The sequence below is a fragment of the Anser cygnoides genome, chromosome 25 (genome assembly GCF_040182565.1).
Source record: "Anser cygnoides isolate HZ-2024a breed goose chromosome 25, Taihu_goose_T2T_genome, whole genome shotgun sequence".
Lineage (NCBI taxonomy): Eukaryota > Metazoa > Chordata > Aves > Anseriformes > Anatidae > Anser > Anser cygnoides.
The window spans coordinates 4,013,687-4,040,875 of record NC_089897.1 but is presented as its reverse complement, the minus strand read 5'-3'; the positions used below and the strand labels follow the sequence as shown (position 1 = coordinate 4,040,875).

General features: G+C 46.0%; 1 protein-coding gene and 2 non-coding genes across 5 annotated transcripts; 1 reads left to right on the top strand and 2 right to left on the bottom strand.

Moving 5' to 3' along the window:
• Positions 1-1,272: 1,272 nt before the first annotated feature.
• On the bottom strand, positions 1,273-26,282 carry MDM4 (MDM4 regulator of p53). Of its 3 annotated transcripts, none has more exons than XM_048070952.2 (11): positions 26,127-26,282; positions 20,008-20,114; positions 17,406-17,480; positions 15,728-15,861; positions 15,271-15,320; positions 12,353-12,414; positions 11,491-11,587; positions 9,947-10,107; positions 9,255-9,389; positions 8,362-8,442; positions 1,273-7,142 (listed from the first exon to the last, which is right to left on the bottom strand). In XM_048070952.2, exons 2-11 carry the CDS (start codon positions 20,080-20,082, stop codon positions 6,588-6,590), a joined length of 1,425 nt encoding a protein of 474 aa, XP_047926909.2. In that variant the 5' UTR covers positions 20,083-20,114; positions 26,127-26,282; the 3' UTR covers positions 1,273-6,587. The 3 variants fall into 3 exon arrangements, with proteins under 3 accessions (XP_047926909.2, XP_047926911.2, XP_013045124.2); XM_048070954.2 differs by lacking the exon at positions 26,127-26,282 and adding an exon at positions 22,629-23,148; XM_013189670.3 differs by lacking the exon at positions 26,127-26,282 and adding an exon at positions 21,907-21,927.
• Positions 26,283-26,601: 319 nt separating this feature from the next.
• TRNAK-UUU (transfer RNA lysine (anticodon UUU)) lies at positions 26,602-26,674 on the top strand. The gene has a single exon. It is a non-coding gene; the product is annotated as a tRNA-Lys (tRNA).
• Positions 26,675-26,941: 267 nt separating this feature from the next.
• TRNAK-UUU (transfer RNA lysine (anticodon UUU)) lies at positions 26,942-27,014 on the bottom strand. Its single transcript has one exon. It is a non-coding gene; the product is annotated as a tRNA-Lys (tRNA).
• Positions 27,015-27,189: the final 175 nt, after the last annotated feature.

Here is a 27,189-nt window from a genome sequence, read left to right as displayed (position 1 = left end):
AAGCAGAGCAGCGATTGCTCCTTCTCAAGGGGGGGCTTCTGCTGCCCCAAGTGCCCAAGGCAGCACCACGTCACCTTTTTCGTTTGGGACCCTGCAGCAGGAAGGGAATTGCTTCAGCAGATGAGCGTTTTAACCTTCTGCTCCCTGCGACCTGCTTCATGCGGCTCCTGCTCTTTGGAGCACAACGAGACCGGGTGGTTGCGTTGGCAGGGTGCAAGGAAAGGTTACGCTGACAAAACACTGCAGAGGCAGAGCCAGAAACTTCCCCGCAGGCTGGAACGTAGGCAGAGGTTACCAGCGAGTCTAATTACTGCTCTTATGGCTTCTGCAGGACAGAACTGGAAATGGCTGCTGGGTGCAAACCAGCTGCCTGCTCGCAGGTGAACCTGGACACCAGCCCTGCCTGAAGCTGCTCAGAGAAACGCAGCCAGGGAGCAAGCAGGGGCACAAACACTGCCAGCGCTGCCTTCTGCCTCGTGTCAGGGATGGGGGAACCAGCCCCGGTTCTCCTGCTGCCACAGGTGGGCTTTTATTGTTTTCCCACAATGCGATCAAGACGCTGCTTGTTACAGAGCAGCAGCAGCATCTCCTCCTTGGCAAGCAACTAGCGATCCATCGTACACGGTGCTGGTTTCCAACAGAGCGCAGAGCGCGCTCATCTGTCTTCCTCCTGATTATGCACAGCCTGCTGCTCTCCGACCAGCACCATAAACCAAGAGGAGAACAAGGAAAGCCGAATCCCAGCGCAACCTATTTATGCCAGCCTTAAAGGTTCGGTACGTACAGCCCAGAAGCAAGGAAGCGAGGAAGCGAGAGCTGCGAGGAGGCTGGCAGCAGCCTGCTCCCCCCATCAGCAGCCAGCGGGTGCCCTCTAGCGAGCTGGCTGGCTGGGGAGCAGCAGGGGCGTGCTGCCTTCACCAGGGCTGCTTCCATCCCACGCTCAAAGCGAACAGCTTAAAAACTGTCAGAGAGGTGCTGAACAACCTCCCGGCACTAACACAAGCAAGTGACGGGGTGGTCACCCCTCCGGGAAGCTGGAGCAGCAACAAGTGTTGGTGGCAATGGGACTGGGGAACTGCTCCGGTTAAAAACAGCAAGTAGGTGTTCAGGCTGGCACAGACGAAACCTGGGCTGTTCTCATGCTGCCACTGCCGCTGACTTCTGCGGATGCAAATACTTGCACTGTAACTTCCCCTCTCAGCTGCGAGGCAGACACATCCTGAGGGAGGGAAGGTCTCAGGGAAGGCAAGCACACAAAGACCACAGGCTACGTAACTGGTAACAGGCCTTTACTTAAAGTTTTCCCCGAAACACAGTACAAATGAAAAAATAAACCTACATTGCCATAGAATGCGATCGATTTAATTAGATTTATGCTGTGGACACAAAAACAGGTCCATGACACGTGCCTTTTTTAAATAGTGCAAACGCACAGAGGCTGGTTATTGGGTCGCTGTGCGGGTGGGTGTTCAGATCCAGGTTCAGACTCGGGAACAGCGGGCTGCAGGGGAAGGGTGCTAGTGAGACGGGGCAGGAAAGCATTCCTTCCAGAAGAGCAAGTCTTTGTTATCTTTGCCAGAGGTAAAACATGTTTGTTCATACCTTGTGTATCTTCGTGGACTGACCGTCAAAGGCAGTTGTCTTCTAGGAGTAAGGGACTGAAGCTAATTGCAGAGTTCAGCAGCTACGGATTCCTACAACACCTGCTCAGAGTGGCAGGCATGGGGTGTCCATGCGTGTGTGGGCAGCAAACGCACATTACCAGGGTAATAGCACAAAAACACAGAACTGCAATCATAACAGCTGCCTGTATGCATCATAAACAAGTGCAAGCAAGTTGCTGAGGTGTGTAACACAGCTTGGGGCTGCTGACCATTCTGATTTTGCTGGCCAGACAACACCAGGCAGTTACAGGCATGGTCTCACTGATTTTCTAAGCAGCAAGGAAAATTCCAGCCACTTTGGACAGATAACCAAAGGATTTCCAGAGCAGGAAAGCTGCTGCCTGGAGGCAACCTGTTTCTGGAGATGTTGGAGATGTTCCAAGCACACAATGTTTATCAGCCTCACATCACCTGTGGATGTCCTTCTTGACCTTGAAAGATCAGCCTCGCAGCGCCTCCTGCAAGCACACACAGGATTCAGGGAGTTTCTTCCTCACCTCATGCACCATGGCAAGAGTAAAGCCAGAATGGAGACCGGTGCCCTGGCTCTGCATCCTTTCTTCAACCACTTAATCATGCTGTCTTCCGAAACAGTCAGCCTCCACTGAAGGCCTCTAATGAGAACATTTCTCTTCTTCCAGGAGAGGAAGATGAAGCTCAGAACAGGCAAAGAGTGAGCAGGCAACTGCAAGCTACCCCAGTGGGTTTTGAAGCTCAGTTTCCAGGCCACTTCCATTTGTCAACAGCCACTTTTTTTTTTTTTTTTTTTTTAAGGACAGCTTCTCAGTAGCACACACAATCACTGCTGGATGCAGAACGATGGGGAGGACCCTGGCTAGCTGCACCACGGGTTCCATCACAGTCATGCACCGTAATAAATAAGTTACGCACAGAGGCAGAAAGTTCGCAACAGTCTTCAATGAAACACCCAGCATTCAGAAGAAACAAGCACTCTGGGGGCTGCTCCAAAGGCTCTCTGTAATTCACGTAGCAGCTTTGGTGAGGCTAAATTTGGCTCCGTGATACATCTCAGCAGAGGATGGACACGGATTTTTGAACAGACAGATGAAGCAAAGGCTGATATGCCGGCTGCATCAGTAAATAATAGTCACTGGGAACTGCGAAGAGGCACTTAAACTGGAAAGACTTGCAGGAGCGAATGCAGTGAACGCGGTGTGGGTACCTCTGGCTGCCAAAACAGAATGAAGGCAAATGATGTACAGTGTTTTGCAACAAAGAGCACTATAACGTACTGAGCGGCAGTATACAGCTGTGAGGCTTATGGTTCCCATGCTGTTTCAACGTAGGTCCAAGTAAGAAGTTTGGTGGTTCTAGGGTTAAACGGTGCCAGAAGTTCGGAGTGAAAAGCAGAGGTATCTGTGGATGAAGCCCAGCCTATGGGCACACTCACGCTGGGGAGACTTCAGCAGGTTCCTGAGGAACAGCAACCAATGTCACTGGAGAAAGGAGCAGTGAAACAGAGACCTTCCTAATCTGACAGTCAAAAGACAGCTGTGCTCCACGCTTCGAACAGACACGCAGCAATGCCTGCTAATGCTCGCCCGAGGACCACTTCTGCCGTATTGCACTTCATAGTAAAACCTCACTGAGAGAGAAAAACTGCCATGAGTGGTGAGTGATGTGACAGCAATGCTGTAGTCAGAGACCTTGCGTTCACACCCATCTCAGGTAGATGCTCAGCTCCTCCAACAAAAGGCAGTTCTGAACAGGAGTCCACATTAGCTGTCACATCTGTAGAAAGGGAAACCAACAGCACTGCCGGGCCGACATCTCATGGCATTGCGGCGTAAATATTACGACCAAGTGCTTTGAGCTAGTTCTTCAACTCATACCTCAAGCCTGCACTTCCTCAAAAGTGTCAGAAAAAAAAAAAAAGAGCAGCTCTTGCTGAATTACAACCTTTTTAGCCTTATACTTAAAGCAATAAAATGTTCTTCTTCCCTCTTTTTCCCTCACCACCCCCCCCCCGCCCCAAAGCATAGCCACAAGGTGGACAGTTACATCTCATCACAACGTGCTTGTGCTGCAATAGCTTATTCTTCTATAAAAGGAAGATCAACTGTAACATTGTGAGACATTACGACTGCTATTTCAGTTCAAAAGAATAAGAACTTGTCAAATGCATGTTGTAAACACCGTGGTTATACTCAACAAGAAGTCACAGATAAGAAGGTCGTTACCCCAAAACGTATCCTGCTGATTTGGATTTTATCACAACAGCAACAGCAATTTTCATTTAACAATGGAAGCTGCATACAGATCTCAGTAGGGTTTTGGTAAGGATATTCAACCCCTTACAGAAACCTAAACTCTCCTTACATTTTTTTGGTCAACACAAATTACATGCTTTTCAGTGCAGCCACACCTGACCAATTCAGTAAGACTGCCTTGAGCAAAATGTTTTGTTTTTAGAAGCAATTGGGGTGAGGGGAGATTCACAGTATCCAGAAGTGCCACAATGCACGCTGCCTGAGCCCACGCTCCTGAAAGGGAAGCAACTACCTGAAAGTGGAAGCAACTACCTGGCAGGAACTCCCTTCTGTGATCCGAGGAGATAACACCACTGAGCTTAGCATGATTAAAGTGCATCACCTGCAATTTAAGAGCCCTTCAGTTAGGGAAGCAAAAAGTCATTTTTTCCCACATGGATCTACTCGCATGTACGTACAGATAGTGCAGCAAAACAGAAGGTTATCCCCCAACTTTTACAATACAACTGTAAATAACAGCCAACAATAACAATCTAAATAATAGCTGGTATAGAAATAATCACAACACTACGTAAAATATACAAGCGATCTTACTTTTGGCAGTGATAAGGCAGTGACTGCATATAGCACCTACTCCAGTATCTTTGCACAGAAACAACAACTATGACATGGGAGATTGCTGGGACTTTCTGCTAGGCAGGTTTCAGGGGCTTTCAGTGCACACCTGACCTGCGAGGGCTGGACCAGCAAAAGGAGTGTAGAAAACGAGGGGGAAAGAGCCAAAAGAAGCACCAAGGTCTAAGCACTATCTTTTTTTTTTTTCCCCATTTTTTTTTTTTTCTTATCTTGAGGCAGGAGTGGAGCACTCCCTAGATCAGAAAGGGAATTGTACAGAAGATGACAAAACGGGCTATATCCTACACACTGTACTGAATTCAAACACCGGTATACCGAAAGCGAGAGGTGAAGGCACTATTGCTACCGCATACAGGCTCTCCAAAGCCCTGGAGAACACGTCAAGAACTGTCTTCCCTCACCTCTCTGGCCCACAATCGTGAACTCCAGACTAAATGGATGGCAAGACTATTCGCTAACCTTATGTTTAAAATAAATAATGACCTAGAAAACTAAAAGAAATAATGCTTAATGCATACTCCCACAGCGCTGTCTTCTCCCACTGACTCCGCAGACTCCTCTGCCTGTCCAGAATCCACAGAGGGGAAAGCTGGAAGAAGCATGGAGAAGGGATGCCCGGTTAGCCAGGGATCTCAGGACATCCAAGGTGGCTGCAGGAAATTCTCTGGGAGCCCCAAGGCTTTACACTCCTACAATTCACCCCTGATTCAGGACTACATCCACCTGCCTTCTACACACACGAAGAACACAGCTCCTCTCCTTGGGGGAATATTCTCTGAGCACAAATCCTCACGAAGCCAGTAGGCTGAGGAGGATCTGAGTACACTCTAGTGTATGATCTCATAGCTTAAAAATGTGTAACCCTTTTTGAAGTTCTAGTTGAGTTTTAACAACCAGTAGACTAACCATAGATAACTTCGGAGAACAACATAAATGCTGAAACGGATCTGAAGCATTAAATCACTGGGAAAGGAAATCATTGGAGAGCATTCAAAAAATTAACACCAAGCACAGTCCATAGACAGTGTGTTGCAGGACTTCCCCCCCCCCCCCCCAAAGGCCCTGGTTCAGAGTTGGTGTTACAATTTTAAGTAATTTTAAATTTTTTAAATTAATTTTGTGCCTTGAAAATGCACACTTAAACCAGACTAATCTAGACTGGCCTGATGAAATGCAGCAATGGCGGAAGCTGCAGCTGTGGAAGTTGCAATGGTGCTGTGATAAAGAGCTGTTGTAATTTAACCCAGCTGGCACGCCAGATTCTGAGCTAACACTGGACAGGCTTCAACAAAGCAACAACAGCTGACATAGAACTGTACTGAAATGAAACAAGAATCAATACAAATGAAAAAAAAAATAATCCAACAACACAGCACAGTATAACATCTTCCTTGTCTCCCAACTGGTATGTAACCTGAGATAGCTATAGATTGAGTGTTTGAGAGTGCTCGTTTCAAGTCTGGAAGCAAAAGGACCTTAGTTAACAAACACACATAAAACAAACACAAAAAACATCTTATCAGACACATGGATATTCACTTTTCATCGCCTTCAAGAGAACTGATCCTTGGAGAAATGGCTTCTCTAAATTACAACCCTCTTCACCTACCCTTCCCTCCCATCCTTCCCACCCCACCCACTCGGCATATATTATTTCTCAGCTCCAGACTCCTCCCTTAAAAAACATTGCACAGGGTTTGACTGACTGGAGAACACTCCAACAGCCAAAATCATAACTCTCTCCAAAACTAGCTTTCTGCAAGGACCAGTTGTCAGAACAGAGAATCATAGCAAATGACTTAGACAATTTCAAAGCTAGGGCATTGATACCAACATGCTGGTTACAGCCTGCTCCCTACAGGTTTTCATTTAAATAGACAAAAAAAATGGATGCTACTTCATTTGATGCAGAGGATTGATTCCTTGGTGTTCGCGGTCAGTTTGGAATCTTAATTCTCTTTGGTGTTTGCCTGATGAGCTCTGAAGTTAGGGTTTGTGTAGAGTGCAAGAAAATCTGTGTGCTACCTTTCTGTAGAGAATGCCTGAACTGGTACAACTATCCCATAAAGATTCTGATCACCATCTCAATCTCTTTCCTGCACACTGGACAAGGTGATCTCTTTTTCTTCAACATCTTTGCACACCTGAAACAGGCCACAAGGTGAGCAGTCCTTCCATGGACAATATTCCCATCCCGTGGTCTGTGATGGCATAAGAAGCAAGGATTCAGTAATTTTTTTATACTCTCTAAAGACTGTATTTCTTCCTCCTTTTTATGTTCAGTGAAATGCAACAGAGCCTCCCTGCTTTCACATTCTCGTGCCAAATCCAAAGACTCAATAGAGCTGCAGGGATCTACGCGTAATTTGTTTTCTACCACGTACACATCTTTAGGTTGGCCAACTGGAGCAGAAATAGTCCTTCGGCAGTCCGGGACATCTATCCCTTCATCATCGTTTTTGTTTTGCATAGCATCGATGTTGGACAGAGAAAGAGAATGAGCCAGTTTGGGACAATCTGAGTACCAGTCCTTCCGTAAGGCCCAGCAGCGGTAACAGTACCGTTTGCCTGGAGAGTTAAATTTCTTGCATTTGGTGCATTGCCAGCAGTCCTGAAGAACGATTGAGGCAGACAAAAACAGCAGCAAGTTAATGTATTATTGCATACAATTCTTTTGCTCAGCATAGGAAAAGCAGAAAAGGAGCTTCAACAAAAGAGGTCATTATAACTGAGGCTTGCAGACGCATGGCTGCTACTTTGATTATCAGCACTTCAGAAAGCCTATGGAATATTTTACTGCCCATGTGCATTCGATAGATGCAGACCCCTCCTTAACCACTGACACTGTCCTGCCCTTCTCCCAGCCTCCACCACTCTGCAAGAATACAATGTTCTCAAGCTGTGCAGTTTATTGAATCTTCAGTATCTCACCCTAAATTCAAGGGTAGAGCTCCTGCAATCAGTTAGGAATGTATCTGCCAGACTCATTAATCATTTAGCACCTGATGAATCTGCACAACTAATAGTGGTGTACTTGATTATCCCACAAAGCAAGTGCAAGAGCTGCCCAAGATCAGAGCTACATTTCAGCTGCCCAATGCCAGGGACATCCTAATTTATCAAGCATACGCAGTCCAGAAAATAATGCTAAAAAATGCTGGTGTCACCAGCTGCAAAGAGTATCATGATACACCTTTGCTGACTTGCAACAAAGACTCAAAAGACTCTCCTCCTGATTTGGCCAAACAAATTGTCTGAGAAAGAAAAAAGGGGTGAGGTGGGGTGTGGATTCTCTCATGGCAGAGACCACAATGAAGCAACTGACAGCTTCCTAGCCACCTGGATGTCCACTCAGTGGAATGCTGATTCTGACACAGGTATTTGCACTGACAAGTTTTTCAGGTATGATCACTTTGTATTTGGCCACTTCAGTGATAAAACACTCCTAGCTAGAATCCATATAAATCCTCTCACATTGCCCCAAAAAGCACCAAAACCACGTAAGTTCCAGGACTGCTCTGTGGCCAGCGGAGGTATTTTGTCTTTGGACCGGGTGTGCATTCCTGGGCTGCCACTGTTTAATGCCCATCCAATTTAGAACTTAACTCAGCCCTGTCCAAAGCAAACCAGATAAGGTCAAGCCAACTTCTCTACATTCCTTCCCAGAGGTTACAGAAATACTTTTTGTTCGATTTTGTGCCTTTCTTGACCTTTGAAACCCATACAAGAACCAGCTTCTCCTACCCCAACCAGGAGCTGTGAGTTTTTCTAACTACAGCTAGGACTGCAGCATACTCCAAGCAAGGAATGCTGACCTAAAGGATGCCTACCTCAGAGGCAGCTTCTGTGTCCGTGTCATCGCTTAAGCACTGAGAATCCTCAAAGTCATGCAAACATGCATCCTCGGTCACCTGGGAAAAGTAGATATGCAGTCAGAATTGCTGCAAGAATCTGTGTTTATGATGTGCCTGGCACGGTACAGCAAAACTAAAATAACGATATAATCACCATGAGAATTAATCCATTTAGAGAAGTGAATGAAAAACCATTTTATGTACTGTATCTATTCCAAAACGTTGTTGATAACTGTTGCTGAACTGCTTTACAGTTGTATTTTCCTGTGATCGATTCGTCTCTCTGATGTACAGAGATAATCATACAAATGCAAGCATATACACCTGGGTGTTCCTACTAAATTCCATGGAAGAAAACATGAATTCAATCACTTAAACATAAATCTGATAAATTTTTTCTTGGGACTAATGTTAGTACCACTGCAGCTAGCAGATTCAGACAGGCCTATCTCATACGAAACATTAGCGCAATGTAAGCTGAGATTTTCTCCCCCTCCCTCCCCCCCTTTTTTAAAATTATTAGATTTCAGATACTGGCCAGAAATTTAGTAGAGTTGGTGCTACAATTTTAAGAAATTTTAAATTAAATTTTAAATTAATTTTGTGCCTTGAAAATGCACATTTAAACCAAAACCCACACTAACTACAAAGGAAACCTAACACACCACATACAGAATGGTGACAGCTTTTCCTAAACACAATTTAAACTCTGGATGATTACAAATCTAGCTCCTTTCAAGTCAATGTAACACCAGAAGACAGATGAAAAGCAAAGGATTTTCATGTGAAAAAGGATTTTTTTTTCCATGCAATCGCTTAAACGAGGCCAACCAGTGGAACATGTATACTGTGGCTGTTTGGAAAGGTACCTTTGTGTCACCTTCTTTCACTACCTCGCAGTCAGCTGTTTCCACTTTGACTGCAGCACTGGTCTGATCCGACGGACTTTCATTGAGGAACCACAAGTCATCAGTAGTATCTGAAACAATGGCAGTGTCTATGTCCTGGTGGAGAAGAAACAAGAGACACCACTTAGAGCTCAGGGTATCAGCAGCAGGAGTACCAGCACTGCAGCCACGGCCAGTGAACACCTCGCCCTTTTTCCTCACTAAGCCTTCTCAGCCCTGGTCAGCTTCTCCAGTCACCCCTAGGAGAAAAAGGGACAGATCACTACTCTCAAAAAAAACCACCCCTTTTTTGGCAGCAGCACTGTGCTCGTTCCCCTTGCTAGCTGGCCATACAGCAGCTGGCCACCATGCTACCACCATCTGCACTGCGTAACAACTTGGAACCCAGAAGAGGGGCAGCTCCTGCAATACAACCAGTGCTCTGGAGTTCAGAAGGTCCTCCAGTGGATAACAGATTGCCTAGTTTATTTAACAACGCTAAAGGTAACCAACCACCTGATGTGAAAGGCTGGGACAGGAACACAGAAAGGAGAGGCTGAAAATCCTGAAGGGATGTGGGAAGGGAAGAGAAAGAACAAGAATTTATTATTTACTTGGAACACAGAAGAGGAGAGGAAGAGAATACAGTTCACCTCTTTAAAATGTCTACACACCTGGTTAGTCTGAATATCTGTTGATCCATTACTTCTGGACTTGTAATTGCTTCTGAGGTTGCCTAAAAACCACCATGGAAGACCAGCTACATCCCATTCCTCAAACACTAGGTCCAGTTTAGGCTTCTTGCTTTTAGAGAGGTTTTCTATTAAGTCTTTGTCTGTAAGAGCCAAGTAGAATCTAAGTCACGCCATACCTACATCATTTAAGAGACTAGCAGAGAAAAATTTGGCCCCATCTGATTTGAGAAATCTTCCTTGCTCTATCTGAAAGCCAGAGATACTGCTAAAAGCTTTGAGGTTTGTGTAAGCGTACTGAGATGTCAGATCTGCTGCACGTCTGTTCCAGTTTATCTATCCAAGCAAACTTGCCAAAATAGTCACCACACAGCCATCAGAGGTCAAAGAAGCATCCCAGAGCTCCCAGTGTCTCTACAACTGTACACGTTTCTCTTTAGCATTACCTTAATTTTAAGGCTTAATACACAAACATGAACTCTTCTTTCAGAACTCTATCCAAGTCAACACAGAGGAAAATTCCTGAATGCTTAATATGTAGAAAGGACTGGTTTGAATTTGGTTCAGATTTCAAATGATGGGAGCTCCTGAATTCCCAAACCAGGTTCAAAATAGGAAGCAGAAAGGTAAAAATCTATTCTCCATAGCCCCCTGCTTCAGCCCCTGCTTCTTTTTAGCCTGCGCAGTTTAGTCTATGATCCTCAACTCAGAGGTCTGAACTTCAAGATAACCTTGAATCCATCTCTCCTCAGTTCTGAGAGCTTCAAAGACACCGACAAGGACTGTTTCTGCCTCCTCTGTACATGCAGCCAAGAAAATATTTACTGCTCTCATTTTATCCAGAAATACGCACACTTGCAAAGATGATTTAGGTTTACAAATTAGTTTCCTTGATATGAGAATAATCTGAGAGTAGAAGGTAGAAAAACAGGAAAATTGCTTCTGTAACGTCAGAAATCCTTGAGTGAACCAGCAAGAAATCCCCAGACATTAAAACAAAGGAAACGTCTAAATATGAAGGAGCTGTATGATACTTAAAGTGGGTAGGAAAAAAAAAATCCCATTGTTATTCAGATTCCTGATTGGTTTGCAGGTAATGACTGCAGACAGCTCAGGCTGTGTTCTACGTAATCAGAGGAAAGAGTCCCTTGGGAAGATAAATAGATACGAGTATAATTTCAGCATTTAAAATACCCTTCAGCAAGGTCTGTAAGATTTTTGATGGCATTGTTTAGTGATAGATGTGCTTTTGGGGCTTAACCTGCCATTTTATTCAGTGTTTGTTTGTTTATGAGACCAAATATCCAAGCTAGAAAACAAGTCTATCATAAAATACCTTCGACAGACATTTGCAGTTCTCTCAATCTTTGCCATAAAATGATGAGTTTTAACGATTGCATTTCACAAGTTCTTATTAGTCTCCCAACACCCTCCTCCAGCAGCTGCCTGATGCAAAGCTCAATGTGTCACACTGGGGAAGGAGAAGTGCTTGTACACACTGTCACCACAGAAAAGCTGGCACTCACCTCCATAATTCTCACATTTGTGCTCTGAGGTAGACACAGCAGATGTATTGCTTTCACCTTCTCTGATGACAGTGTCAGAACCTTCTTGGGGGCTAAACTGCATGAAGGAAGGAAAAAACAGATGTTAGTCCACCAGAGCTTATAGGGACAAGGGGATGTAGCACTTCCATTCCGAGTCACCAGCTGCAGTACAACACCAAAAAGGCATGAAGAGAAATAGGAGTTTCTGAACAAAAGCTATACACACTGTTAACTCTTTAGGAAGGCTAATGCATCTGTAATCAGCACAAACAATATATTGCAACCCAGGAAAAATCTTAAGACTGGCAAAAATCCAAAAGCTGCCATCTTAAATGAAGAAAGACTACGATCTTCGTGACTCTCTGGCCCCCTTCAACGTGAACAGACACCTCCCAGGTCAATTACCTTAACCCCAAAATACACCTGAGACAAGTTAGAATACGCAAAGATTTTTCCTAGGTTTCAGATTCTGCCTGAAAGCTTCAAAAACAATCCTATTAAACACAAAACCTATTCACACTTTTTAGAAACTTTAATTATTTGGCAATTCCTACTCAGAGAGGGGATGAGAGAGAGGGGGAAAGATGTGAAAAGACAGAGCACGCTGGAGGAACTGAGGACTAGAAGTGCTACACCCCAGAGAAACGCGCTCAGAGACTGGTACTCTGTTATGATGAGAACAGAGAAGGGTCACTCTGTCCCTGCTCTGTGGACTCCAAGAACTTTCAGGAAGGTGAGGACCTGGCAGCCAAGCAGCACAAAGTTCTGGCAGTCCACCATGCACAGGTACAGAGAAGGGGCACTCTGTACAACAAAAGAAACCACCAGGCAGTGGGTTTACCTTCAGCTGGTCTTGGCTTGGCTTATCGACGCTCTGTTCCTTTGCGAGATTCTGTGCAGCATCTAGATAGCAGGTAAAACAAAAGAAAAAACCTTCCCTGGTAATAACCATTCTCACAACACAGAGGGTCTTCAGCAAGCAACCAACGAGCCAGGCTTGGCAGACCTCTAAGCAACCCTTTAAGGAAACAGAGCCCTTTCTTTCTTAGAGAGCTGACCATTTCCTAAAGAGGCATCACTCTAGTATTCCTTAGGGTTTGCCAGACACATATGGAGGCAATACCCTATGGAATACGGCAGCTGTGCCTCCCCAGAAATGCAGCTTGATGGAACTATACAGCATGTAAGAACCTTCTTCCCAATGTGAAAAACTATTCTGTCTCCTACGGCCTGTCCTCAAGTTGTGAGCTCTAGGTCCTTTACACACAAGGCCTGCATGGAAGCAGAAACCCAGAGCAACAGCAGAGGGTGGGAACTTCAACTTCAAGGCTGGACCAGATCTACACTGAAGAAGGTGAACAGAAAAAGCAAGGTTCTTACAAATACCTGAGAACACTACTGCTTTCAGTACTTGCTTAGAGAGGCATCCTTCTTAAGGGTGTGGGCATCAAGAACAATAACTAGACTGAAAATCCCACACACAGCAGGCTCTTTCCTGGGTAACTGAATATATAGCCATACTACAATTTAATCCAGACAACTATGCTGGCCCCACGAGTTAATTAAAAGGCCAACCTAAACAGCAAGAACAATCAACAGAATCTCTGTACGTACTAGAAGAGCTGTATTTAGGAATTCACTCTCTGAATAGGATGATTTGCTAGAAAACAAAAGATGCAAGGATGGCTCCTGCTTTCTCCCATTTCAGTTTAGAATTTCTCTGCAGAGTGCCAAGGAGACATGAAGGATCTGATTCACATCACGAATCACGGCACTGATATGAAAGCACTGAAAAACTACCCCGTACGCAGAAAAGTGGACCTTAAAGTGATAAAACACAGGACCACAAAATGACACGGCTCTATCCCACATTTTTTGCCTTCCATGCATTAGTTCAGCTTTCTTTTGTTCCCTTCCCTCAACATACAGCTTCTGTAGTCACTAATTATTTGATACCTGAAGGAAAGCAGAAGCCAATTGGCTCATCCATCACTGCTTTGTCTCTGCAGTGGCATTAGAAGAGCTGAAGAATTGCCCTTCTAACAATTCACAAGCGACACGTACTAGTCTTAAACACTAAGAAAATACACTCCACTTACTGGAAGGCTTTCTTTGAAGCCCACGTATATCAGGAACTGAACGTAAAATGCCCTTAAAGAGAAGTAGGTATTCCTAAAACCTCCTCATGTGATTCATACTAAGAGTGAAAGTTAGCCATGTAAGGACACCATCTGATAAAAAGCATTATGTAAGAGCTTAATCTTTATTATCAAGATGTACTGCAGTCACTTTTCTTTCTACAAGCGTACTTGAAGTGGGCAGGATAATCTGCAAAGTGATGTTCTGATAAGCACTGGTTTGGCTAATGAATACAAGTGGCTATTACACAACATGAAACAGAATGGCCTCTTTACGCCCTACAGCACCTTCAATTATTGATACAAAACAAAGGATTGATGTTTCAACAAAGGAAAACCAATACCAAGAGTCATCCTTCCTATATATTTGTCAAAGGCCTGGTCTGCCAAACCTGTTTCGCTTCGTAGTCACACACACACAGGCACACATGGTAGTAAGACTCAATGACCATCTCACTAAAGGAACAGTACTTCCTTTGGCACAATTAGAAATAGTTACGCCATGACCGGACCACACATGCACACCCAGCCACACGTGCACAGCCACATGCACACACCAAGTGGAAGGGAACAGGGCAGCAGAGGAGAGCGTTTTGCTGAGATCCTTTGCTCTCCACATACACTGCCTATAGGTAAAAGGCCAGGGTACCACCAGCAAGGGAAACTGCACTCACACAGTTAATCTGTAGCTAAGTGTTTAGACAACAGTCTGCTTAGGAAGGTTCTTTTGTATAAACAGGGAAAGGAGGGGAACCTTAGAGGCACTAATATATGGCTTAAAGCAGACAACTGAACAGTTTAGGGCCATGTTTTCTCAGTTTCTAAATTTGAACTAGTATTTATGTCCGTCTGCAAAAACAGACTAAGCACTCAGGAAGAACTAAGCCCATATTATCTGCTTGGAGACCCCAGGACAAATGACACGAGACTGCACAAATTCCCTGGTATAGTTCACTCATGATTTGCACATTTGTGGTTTCAAGAGATGTTTATTTTCACATGAAGATGACCAGCTGTACAATGGGAACTGGCTGCAAGGGAGCCATCAGCTGACACTAAGTTAAGTACAAATTTTAACTTATGACTGAAGGACTTTTGATGTAGATAGATTTATTTCTCTCATGAGCTGAAAAACTAATAGCAACCTGTAAAGGTTCAAGGGTTTGATTAAAGTCCAGACCTCTTTGGATTGCAGAACTAGGTTAGGTTTCCGGCACTCTTTACATTCACTCTCAAGACTATGAAAGCATAAAATGAGGTAAGAGAGAAGTCACAGAATGCTATGAAACTGCAAAAAGACTGAGAAATCAATAACCATTTGGATGAGATACTTCAGCCACGTTGATTTGTACATCTGCAATATTTAGTCTGTCTGCCATCCTGAAGTTTGTCCACTGGTTACAGGCAGCTGTATTACTCAACCAGCTAACTGATTTCATACCACAGCTACTGATGGTGCACACACAAAAAAAGACACATACTCAAAGAGATTGTCTTGTCAAAGCCTTCATTAGCAGTTTGTTCCAACTTCAGAAACATGTCTCTTTTCTGAATATCATTACTTACCCAAGTTAAATCAACACTATATTGAATATACCTGTCCATACTGTGACAAACCTACCTGTCATTGCAGCAGAAGTCAGGTTCCGTTTCAACATTTCATAGACTGGGCTGTAGGAAAGAAGGAGATAGTTTATTATGCAAAGAAATGCTGGAATCTGCAGGGCAATTTTTGCCACTCTTTAGCTAAATGCTTGCTACAGAGAAGTCTAGCTCAGAACCTAGCTGAGGGGTGCAGCCTTTAGCATGAGTCTGAAACCAACAGTCTGAGAAGACACAGAAATAAAAGGGGGGAAAAGATGTTACCTCAAGCAGCTCACTGTCTGGACCATTCAGAACTGGCTCTTCAAAACAAAGGAGCTGAACTTGAACTTGCCAAATGAATTAGCCAAAAGTCACTGAGCAGGGCACTCCACATTCATGGAGGCTTATGTGACTGTAAACAGGAACAGTGACATCAAGGGTCTCCTGCCTCAGCAATCGCTATCAGACAACGTATGTTAGTTGCTTTTTCTTACCTTGGATCTTTTACAGAGAAGCTCTCCAGTCCCAGCAGTTCTCCCAGCTGATCTCCTCCACAATACACCATGTGTTGCTGTCTTTTGTCATACAGCTGCTTCACCATTATATACTGTCCTAGGTGATGCATAACCTGTGGACACGGAACACACCATTAGCCACATCTGCAGCTGAAACCAAACCACCAAAGGCCCTGGAAATTTGCTTTAGTTTATGCTACTCACCTCCTTACATAGTGTCAGTCAAACAGTACCTGCTAATTCTGCATTTCTGGCATCTGTCAGTGCCTCACAACTAAGGAAGAGGTATGCTTTACCACACTGATACAAGGTTTGTAACTATTTACCCTTGACAGGAGGGAAAACTGAGCTGAAGATGGATAAACAGGAATCATTCTGCTACCCCACACTAAAAAAAACCACACCATGGGTGATAACACTTATCTGGGACATCTCCCTCAGTGAGAGCTCTGGATGGAGCCTGCTGCTGTTCACATCAACCTTACAAAGAACTGTCCCTGCAGAGACAGGGCCAAGACACAGACGGAGCAGAAAACCCTGAAAGAATGGTAGCAAGTCATTCAAGGTCCACTCTTTGAAATGGGAGAGGGAACAATATAACAGCTCAGAGTAAAGAGAATGAAATGGCATGGGGAGGAAGCAGAAGGTATCACCAGCTAAAAGCTGTATAAGCCATTACTAAAGGATGACCACTATTACAGTGTCATTCCTGAGGAGACAGCTTGCAAGATGCAAAAATGTGAGCATCAGTATCACAAAGCATGGAGAGAAAACATCCTGTGAGAGCTACCAGACACTACCAGTTACAGTGAGGAATCCACAGTACAGGAGGGAAAAAAAGTGAAAAAAGTTAAGCACAATATAGGCAAGGATCCATCCCCCATTACCCAGCAAAGTGACCTGAATGATAGCAAATGTCACCAAAATTATGCTAACAGGATGCCATTCACTGCAGAAAAACTGACTTAGTGGAGTTGAAATGTTAATCCATATGAGCAACCTGCATTTAATACTCAACTCCCCCCATTTAAACCATTCAATTTGTTTTTGCAAAACTTTTTTAGAAGCTAAATAAGTTATTTAAATGCATAAGTGTTTAAAATAAGTCACAGGGCTCCGCAGGAATATTTGACACATTCATAATGAAAAACCACTGCATTTAATTCTTTGCAGACAGGCTACTCTTGTAAATCACAGTCGGTGTCAGTTTTTTAATCTTGTACATATATTGCATTTTAATCTTAAAATAAATGAATTCACAGGGTCTCTCAGGTTTAGCTGACAAGCCATTTCAAAGAAACCTTAAAAGAAAAATATCAACTAGAATCCAATTTTTAAGGCTTTCATGCACTGAGCAGACAGAAAGACAATTGAATCCTACACCCTCTCAGATATGTGACTATCTATTCCATCTTTCCTCTCTTTAAAGAGGTTTCTGATTTTATTTCACACTCCATTCCCAATTCCTTCAAAGGCTCTCAGGACAATTAACGATCAATCAAATCACAGCAGCCCTATGGGTGTGGTATCCCTGTTTTGCAGGTAGGGCTTCCAAGCACAGAAGAATCAAGAGCCAGCCCCAGCCTTTCCCCACAGCGAGCCATCTGCCCAGCGACCAGGGACAGGCACAATTTCAGTGCCGAGAAACTGAGCCCACCTCTTTCAGCGTGAAGGTTTCTCCTTGGGCACCTGCAGCCTGCAGAATCTTCAGAAGTGGCAGTTTGGGTCGCACCTAAAACACAAAGCAGGGATTTTTGTTAGAACGACAAGAAGTGTCCTGAGAGAAGGCATGTCACCCTGGCATGCATGCCTACCACAGCTCACAAGCCCATGCTGCTAGACCTGCTTAAGGTTGTCACACCAAGCACAGAGATAACAACTGTGGGATGAATTGGAGGTCATGGGAAACACCCCTTGCCGTAGGCTAATCTGCTGAGGGCTGGTACTCTTTTGCAAGTCATCTGCATGGACAAATGCTTAAAAAAAGAAGTTAGAAGGACTGAAAATTAGCACAATCACTCTGACTCAAGTGCAAGACAAAAAAAAGCTAAGGAATTTGGGCAGACTGCTCCAAAGGCTTTAATCGCTCACATTGTCCAATTAACTTTGGTGTCATTCATCATGTGAGGAAAGATCGGAAACTCAGAGCCATGGTATGGAGGCCTAGGCAGTGACTAACCAAACGTACTGAGTCATATATTCAGGAGCAAGGATGGTTAATTAACACCAAGGATCAGAACGTGTATTTTCTGTGGACCTCAATCACCAACCAAAATCTTTACTATATGAAATGTAAAGAATCCTAGGAACAATGCAACTGCACCACAACCTCTTTAGGTTTCACCCACACACCCAAGCAACTTTGAGTAGCAGAGGAGACAGATGATGCTATGCAAAACAGCAGCAAGTTTTAAATAGCTACTTCCCCCGCACCACTACTTCATCTACTCCACAAGAATTTTAGCAGTTCTTAGGAGAGTGTCACCCCCTGGATCCACATCTTGTGTTCCTAAAAAATGTCAGAAAGCCCTCACTGTTCTGCCTGGAAGCTGAATGCTACGTAATTGTGTACAATATTGTATGCTAATGCGTACATTTCCCACACTGAACCTCTTCCTCTGTTCTCCTTTGTCACCCAGACGCTAATACAGCAAGATATTTCAATCTGTCACTGGACAGAAAGTCCAATCCTCAGCACATGATGTTCGTTGCTGTTTCCCCTACACTTTGACAAGACCTAAGCTCTCAGGGGCATGTAATTTCTGCTAGTAAAGGACTTCAGCAATCAGTGTGAGATGGGCTCACCTGCACCTCATACACACCCCTCCTTTCTACCTTTATAAATGCAACTGTAAGACTTTTCCTGCCTAATGAGAGCAGTCTGCTTACAGCCCTGCATTTCCTCAACAGCCAGCTTTAGCTGCACTACCATTTTCCTGCATAAGGTAAGGAGAGGAGGGATTTGGTTGCTTGTCACAAATGTAATTTGTCACCCAGCTATCTGAGGTTATATTGGCAAAGCATTTGTTCCACTGTTTAAACATTGTACAGCTTCATTTCTGCTGTGAGTGTATCTGGTCTATCTGTTTTCTCATTACTGTAACTGTTAGATGCATTTTCAAACTCAGAGCAACTCATGTCCAGCCACAAGTCTTTCTAAGACAGCTTCTTCCCTAGGAAAAAGCTGAGCACCACACAATTGCATGTATCAGCACTTAGTTTTCAATAAGATGAAATTATGTATTTGCATTCATTCATTTCTCTAATGACCAGTCTCAAATAGATTTTGAAATAACTCTTCATATCTTTCTTATTAAAGAAATAACCTAGTTAGCTTGATCCATTTAAAAGGGGTCCTTATTTATTACAATACAGCCAAAATGAAAGCGTTAGTCTGGAAACTGAGTGTTGACAATATTTTGGTAATAATATCAGAGCCTATTTATGTACTTTTCTGAGCAGTGATTGGAATAAATATTCATACATACAAATTCCGCCCAGGACTTGGCTATGTTTCAAAACTTCTAAATTAAGCCTCAAATGGGAGGATCTTCTAACTTCCTCTCAGCTCGTTTTCGCTCCTGCCCCCTCCTTTCATATTGCAGAGATGCTTTTTTCCAATGAAATGGCTCCAGCAGGTGGGATGCCAGTCTTGGAGAAACATCTTGCTTTAGACCAGCTTTCTCCAGCCACTGTTTACACTACAAATATTTCTTTGGGCTGACAACATACTGGGTCAGAGCCAGACTACCACAGCCCCAAACCATGCACTTGCATGTTGGCCTTGGCTTGAAGCTACAGCTACCTTTTTGTTCCAGGGCTGCTCTAAGAATAGGCAATAACGACCAGTGCTGTGTTTGCCACTTACCTAAGCAACTCCAAAAAAGGCGTGGGGATGCATTACTGCCTGAATAAAGGGCAACATAGCACATCATGGTGCTCCAGTACAACTGTCACATAGTCCAGCACTAGGAGAAATGCTCGATGGAGAATTTCTTAAGTACAGGTCCAGCATGAAAACATGCATCATGCCCTTTCTTCTACAGCCCATGTTAACTGCTTTCTCTATTTTTCTTCCCTTTAAAACACTCATAAATCCCTGATCTGGTAGTGAAAGCAACAAATCTTCAGGATAAAAGCCCTACTCCATCAGGCTAAATTCTTCTTACTTAAATGGCATTAAAGAGCTTTAATTTGATGGAAAAAGTGGGAGCTTTAGTGAGGGGAAAGCAATGAAGGTAAGTAGGGGAGATAATTACCTGGTTAGCTTGTCCAAGAGTGATTCTGCAGGCATTCTCAGCTGCTGGATGCTGGGCAGAGCTTGAAGATGTCATTGTGGCAGTGATTAGCTGTTTGTGGCACAGACCTACAAACGAGAAGTTTCATGTACCAGTTAAGCTGAGAAACCTGCTCTTGAGTTTAATCACTTCCACTTCTTAGAAGTTTCAGGAAATCAGCGTTTTAAAAATAGCCCTGCATGCATATCCTAAACGACTGATGGAGCTGATGTCGCTGTACCCCCTCACCTGCTCTTACCACAGACCTGTTTTGCTCTGTCCTGGCTGCATCCAGCTGCTCAGTGAAAAACAGCTGCACAAGAACTGGGACAGAGCTGCAGGGACCGGGGCTGCTGCAGCACTGAGGATGCTTCTGCTCTGTCCCACTCGAGGAGTGGCATGGCTGGGTGAGGAACCTCAACCTGCCAGCTCAAGGGAAGTGCCAGCCTCTGCCACGCTGTTAGCAAGCTTAGTATGTTGAAATCTTTGAGTCAGAGGGGGAGAGAACAGAAGCTGAGTCACAATAACCCCAAGGGAAATCTTCACAGAAGAGCAAAGCCCTGAGCAGCCAGGGCTGATGGCAATGATTAGCACATTCCCCACCTGCTTTTTAAGAGATGAAAACCTGCTAAAGCTGCTGCAGCCTTCATCCAGAATGACTAGATGCAGGCCACAAGTTAACAATTTCAACAGCACTGCTGGCTGAGCAGGTGAAATGATCCTTTCCTGGAAAGGAACAAAAGGGGAAGTCCTGCAGCTATTTGAATTTGTCGAGCCCTATCAGTTTCAGCATCCACCCAAAGAGCACAGCTTCATATGCAGAATGATCTGTAATGACTCATGGTCTCAACACAATCCAGCACGATCTGCCCCACACAAAGTAGGTTCAAAACCTTCTTTATCCTTAAAGAGAAAGGACAGTATTAATTAGCTGCACACGGGGAAAGAGTAAACTGAACCTGCTGGAGAAGGAACTCAAGTCCTGACCTCTTATTGTCACACAGCATCGCCTCAGCTCTACAGCACACCGATTTATAGCTAAAGCAAAGCTGTTCTGTTTCCCTGGAACAAGTTACAATAAATTCTTCCTTTTGACATTAATCTAGTCGCATTTCTTGCGGGCACTACTGAAGGAAGTCCTGCAACTGACTCTTGCTCACACTGGTAAAGTGGGAGATGAACTACAAAGCAAAGCCTGGCTCCTGAGCTTGCCCACACAGCTGCAACCTTGGGAAAGCTTACTGTGTGGAGTCTGGGAGAGGTGTCAGCTTTTAACCCTTGTAATAGTTTAATTTAAAAATCTGAAGCCAAAATTTTTCATGTATTTCAAAGAAATATCTAAGTTTGCTGCCACGGGATTCCTGAGAGACAGGAAATGAGTCTTACTACATTGCTTCGGGAAGACTGAGTCGGATGCTCAGCTACATTCAGAAGTGAACACTAGCAAAATAACCAGGCTTATGCCTTAGGAATGTAACAACATCCTCGATTTAGACAAAATAAGCTGGACGTTTATCTAGCAGGCAGTGGAAATACTTCAGTTGACAAAAGTTGGTTTTAAAACACATTCAAGCTGACAGCCGGCGTTAAACGTTCACCCCTATCCCTCCCACTGCCCCGTTAATTAAGAAACAGATACTAACTTTGTAAGAGGCTTCTGGTATTTCTTATACCATTACCTTTTCCTGAAATAAGCACTACTGGGGATAAAATCCTTCCTGAAGATCAAGCATCTCTAAATACTTAAAGCCCGATAAATGTGTATCAAATTCAAGCTTGGTAAATCTCACTGATAGCAACCAGACCTAGGTATAACTAGAAATAACTGACTTAAAGCTAAAATCGCTGCTGTCTTAAGTTTCTTCCAAGCGGTCTACTTACCAATGCCACGCACGCTGCCCCACAAACCACCCAGGGGATCCTCTCTACGCTGTACCAGCTGAGCTGCACTCTGTGGGATCCACAGCTGAACTTACCGACCTTGAACTTCTCTGCTCCGCGTCCCCTCTGTGCCTGTGCTCCTGCAAGTCCTTGTGCTAGGAGCAACTGCAGAGCCTGCCCTCACCCCCCTCCTGGCCACAGCTGGCTGCTAAATGCATCAGCTCCTGGGGCAGCTGCAGGAGGTGTGAAGGACAGGCAAAGAAGAGCGGAGTTCCCCCCACCCTGCCTTCCTGGAAGGGGACTCTGCTACCCCGGGGTAAGGCAGCGAGCTAAGACAGAAAAAACACTTGAACTTTTTCAGTGCTCCTTTTATTTCAGAGGCAGGTGAGCTAGCGCCTCGCCTCCAGCCTTTACAAAGGGTATTTTTTAGTAGGTTAGATTCTCAGCACTGACTTGTAACATCAGATTCCTCTTAATTAGGCTAACTAGCATGCAAGTCCTGAGACATGTCCAGGCTGCAAACGCCCACAAGATTTACAAAGGCAGCCCCTGGTTGCCTTGCCCAGCGCTGCCAGGACAGAAAACCTCACTGATGTTGTGCTCAGGCTAGCCAGAAAGAGAAATGGTGCCAATTCCTAGAGAACTGCAAAGCCCCTTGCTCCAGTCCTACATAACTTTCCCAGTAACTGTATTCCCCCACATATTTCTTGCCAAATGCTTACCCTACAATGCTGGAAGTTCACATTAATTTGCAGCCAACTGAATGAAGCACCAGAGAACTTAGGGTTGCTCCCCTCTGCAGCTTTGGAGCTGTGTAACAAAACCACTGTGGACCAGCCTGATGACTTGGAAGAACCCATGAATCACAAAGTAATCATGAAGCAACGATTTTTCCATTCAAATGCTTTATATGGTCATGCACACTACAGGGACGAGCACAGCCTGCCTATTTTGTGAGTAAAAGTTCCTGAAAGAGACCAAAACTCCATAAAACCACGGCACATTTGGTGCTTGTAGAAGGCAGGGTTGAGAGAAAAGATCGTAGCTAACAGACCCAGAAGCGGCTGCAAGCTCTGTGTGCGTGGACATTTCTTGGCGCTCAGTGTCTGTACAGTTGAAGCCACGTTTCTAATTCGGTTCACTTTTTTGTCTTTTCTGCCAGACTGATGCACTCTGTAGCTTCTGTGCAAAGTGGAGGCAGCAGCAAGGAGCATAAACCAGGCGTTGTTCTGCTCGGTGTACCTGCAGTCTCGCTAACGCCTTACTTCTTACAGTCTGCTCCAAAGCCCTGTCCCCAGTCAGCCCCTTCCTTCCTGCTTTCAAACACTGTAAAATTCCTCCGGAAAACAAACTTGCAGTCTCATGTACGGTATCGTGTAGAGAGAAGCCCCAAAGGGGAGGCTTTAAACAAGCACTAATCTGACAATTGAGTCACAGTTAATTACGTTTGTCCCTATCAGTGTGAGTCCCTGAGAGCTTTCGTGTCTGCCAGTTCTGCTCACCTATCTCAGCCGGCTCGCTAAGGGAACACCACAACTCCTCCCTGTAAGCCAGGCCTCACTCGCATCTTCAGCCTGTCTCTGCTCCAGCTGCTTCTGCCTTTCTCCGGGCTGTAATTCTCACCTGACTGCATCACCATTCCTCTGGGAGAGCTGCAAGATGCCAGCCAAGGAAACATCAGAGCTGCCCCTCCAGTGCCACCTTGGAGGGATTTGCCTCCGTGAGCTGGTCCCAGTGCTGGGGGCTACCTGGGGGCTGCTGGCTGGGAGGTGGCAGCAGGAGGAGCGAGAGCTGGGGCATGGATTACGTGATTTAAACAGGTTTCTTGCTTTACAGCCTGCTTGACTTCAGTTTTTGCTGTCCTGCTCTTAGTTGAGTGCTCCGATTCGTTGTTTGGATGTTGACTTGGCATTTAACTAGGAAAAGTATCCTGAGAAAAACCCAGTTTCACCACGGAGAAGCCCTGTAACGCATTACTTATGGCAACCAAAGGCAGAGCTGCAACTTTTAACATCTAGCTGAAACACTAATTTTAAAGAACTCCTTTTTGGAAACTGTTCTGGAATAAAATCCAGACCTCATAAAGCAGATGTAATAACTCTGAATTTCTCCTGACCTGAGTTTGTTGCTGACATGCTGCATCTGCCGCGCGCTGTGTGCTGCTACCTCCAGCTCTGCCAGTAAGGCGCCAAAACAAGCCAACCTTTGATAAATGCTAGCACTTATCGAGTACAAATGTTATGCAATGCTCTTTCATTGCAAAACCAGTTAAGTAGGAGGAAAACAAAACTGATTGTTTCAATTAAAAAGGAATGCTGGCCAGCGGCTGCGTGAAGCTCCCTAAATCAGCTGCTGCTGACAGTAGTTGTTGCTGGTGATGTCTGGAATCCTGCAGCAGTTCCACCCCGCCGCCCATGCTGTTGCTTCCATTTATTTCTATTTTAATATCTTAAATCGGGCTTTTCTCTGGGCTACTTCCTTAAGTGGACGTCAAATCAATATCACTACTTAAACATAGAGATGAAGCAAGTCAGAGCGTTTAAAAAAAGCTACTTCTTCACCAGGTAAGGGCTAACCAGAGCGTGCTAACTGTCCCTGTCACAAAGCTCAGATTAATTTTTAAGCCAGGCATTTCAGAAGGAGTGAAACTAAAGCTAGTAATCTTGGCAGTAGTGAAAAACGAGAAAAGTCCTTATTTTAATCACATTTTCAGCAGAACCAGCCGCCTGACATTTGACTTAAGCTGAGTATCTGGGGGTTTTTGCTGCGCTCCTGGAAGAGTTGCTAAACACGTAAGCGTTCTCTTGGAAGCCCGCCTGCCAGCCTGTCTGCCACACAAAGCCCAGAGCACGTCCCTGAAGGCCCGGGCGCTCAGTACCTAAATTCTGACCTCTTTCAGTCGGCACGTTTACCACGCAGCCTCCCTGTGAGCGGTGCAGCGCTTGGGCCTGACCCACCTGGCAGGAGCAGCGCGCGCACAACCTGCTGGAGCTGCGCCAGCCATGCTTGCAGCGCGGTAACGTGGAGCTGCTGGAGACACGACACGAACAAATACCAGGGCAGGTGTAAATCCAGCCTGGAACAGCAGTCTGGGTTTCAACAGCCCTTTCAATCCTGCTTGCTGTTCATTCTCCAAAATAGTTCTTCTTTCAACCCAATCCTATCCAGGACCCAAATTCTTCACCTATAATATGAGAGTTGCTGTTCATTCTCCAAAACAGTTCTTCCCTCAACCCGATCCTATCCAGGACTTGGTTAAATTCTTCACCTCTGTTATGAGCACTGCAACCCTCAACAACTCTGCGCTACCCACAGACAGCATATGGAACTGACCATCCCAGAAAACAGGGATTTCCTTTTACAGTCCCTCTTGTGCAATAACTGCTAAGCTTTACACACCTGATCTTTGAGTTATTAATGCCTCTCTGAAATTACTTCCTTGTTAACACGGCTCTTAGCAGCACCACTGCCGTGACAGTTACACCGCACAGCCCCTGGCGGCGTTTCGCCCTGGAAAAGCAGGCAGCGTTTAAGGTTAAATCGTGGCGCGAGAGATGACACATGGCACAGGCAGTTCCAGCCAGCTTCACTTTGTGGTCGGGCTGCATCACGCTGCTCTGAAACGTTAAATTTGGCAGCAGAGCAACCAAGGCTGCAGGCACCCACGAGGTCTGCGAGAGCCCAGCGAGGAGGAAGGGTGCTGCAGCAAACATGCCCCAGTGCAGAAACACTTGTCACGTCTCCTTTTGCTGCTGGAGCGCGTGATTTAAGCATCAGCTACTGCAAACCACGGGCTCAGACACCAGCAGACTCCAAGCGCCCAGCACAAGGCATAATTGGAAGAATCCTTAAAGTCTGGATGTTTCTGAGTGGCACCGACACAGCGTTCGGGGCCACCTCGTGAATCCAGAGCCCTCAGCGCAACCCACCAAACGTTGTACACCGCCACAGCGACACGAACGCTGCTACAGAAACAAGACTTCAAAGGGGCAGCTCTGATTTGGGGTCAGAAACCTGATTTTCCCCCACAAACCCCGAGATTTACCCCCCGCCCCCCTCCCGAGGCGCAGCGCCCGGCGGGTGCCGCACGGCCACGGATCCGCTGCCCGCAGCCGGAGCCCGGAGGGAGGCCGCGGCCCCCGAACCCGGCCCGGACCCCCCAGTCCCAATCCCAACCCTAATCCCAACCTTAATCCCAATCCCCCGGCGGCTCATCTCACCCTAGAGCAGCCCCATGTGCCCCAGGACGCCCGGCTCGGTGGCGGGGGGACAGGCGAGGGGGGGGGGGGGGGTTTCCCCCTACACCCCCCGCGGGCTCCTCGCCTCCATCTTAGCGCCGCGGCCGCCCGCCGCTTCCCCTCGCAGCCAACATGGCGGCGCGGCCGCTTCCGGCCCGCCGGGGGCGCACCATAGAGCGCGCCGGAAGTGTGTCCTAGAGGGGACCCCCGCCGCGCCCCCTCCCCGCTCCCGCCGTGGAGGACCGCGCTGAGGCGAGCACGGCGAGGCCCGCGAGGCGCCACGAGGGGACTCGGAGCCTCCCCTCCCCGGTCCGCCGCCGGGCCCTGCCCCCCCCCGGCCGCTCCGAGCCCCCCACGGACTCCCCCAGCCCCCTGCAGGCCCCCCCCAGCACTCTGAGTGCAGCCACGGATCGGAGCAGCACGGTGATAATGACGGCGCCGGACCTACGAATTCAGAGCCCGGATAGCTCAGTCGGTAGAGCATCAGACTTTTAATCTGAGGGTCCAGGGTTCAAGTCCCTGTTCGGGCGGTGCAGCTTTTTGTCCTCCCCAGCCCCGCCTGCGTCTCCCTCCCTCATTCACCGCTTTTCTCTAATTTTTTAATTTTTTCTTTGCTGCCGAGGGGCTCAGACGGGTTGCCGGGAAGGGGAGACGCAGCATCCGTCACCGGCTTATGAAGGCTTTGGAGGGGGATAACAGGCAGGAGGGGGAGGAGAAAAACTTGAGATAAAATATTAGGGAAGGAAGGAGAAAAAGGGAAAAATAGAAACTAATGAAGGAAGGAAAAAAGAAGCATCCGCCCGAACAGGGACTTGAACCCTGGACCCTCAGATTAAAAGTCTGATGCTCTACCGACTGAGCTATCCGGGCTCTGCGAGATCAGCCCCCTCCGCCCCTAGATGGCTCCGCTGCAGGCACCGAAGGGAGCTGCCCCCCCCTCCCTCCCCCCTGGTACCTGTACCCCTTTACCCCCATCCTGCCGCATTTTGGGACCCCCTGCAGGGAGCCCGAGCAGAGCCCGGCAGGACAAAGCGTGCCCTGGGAG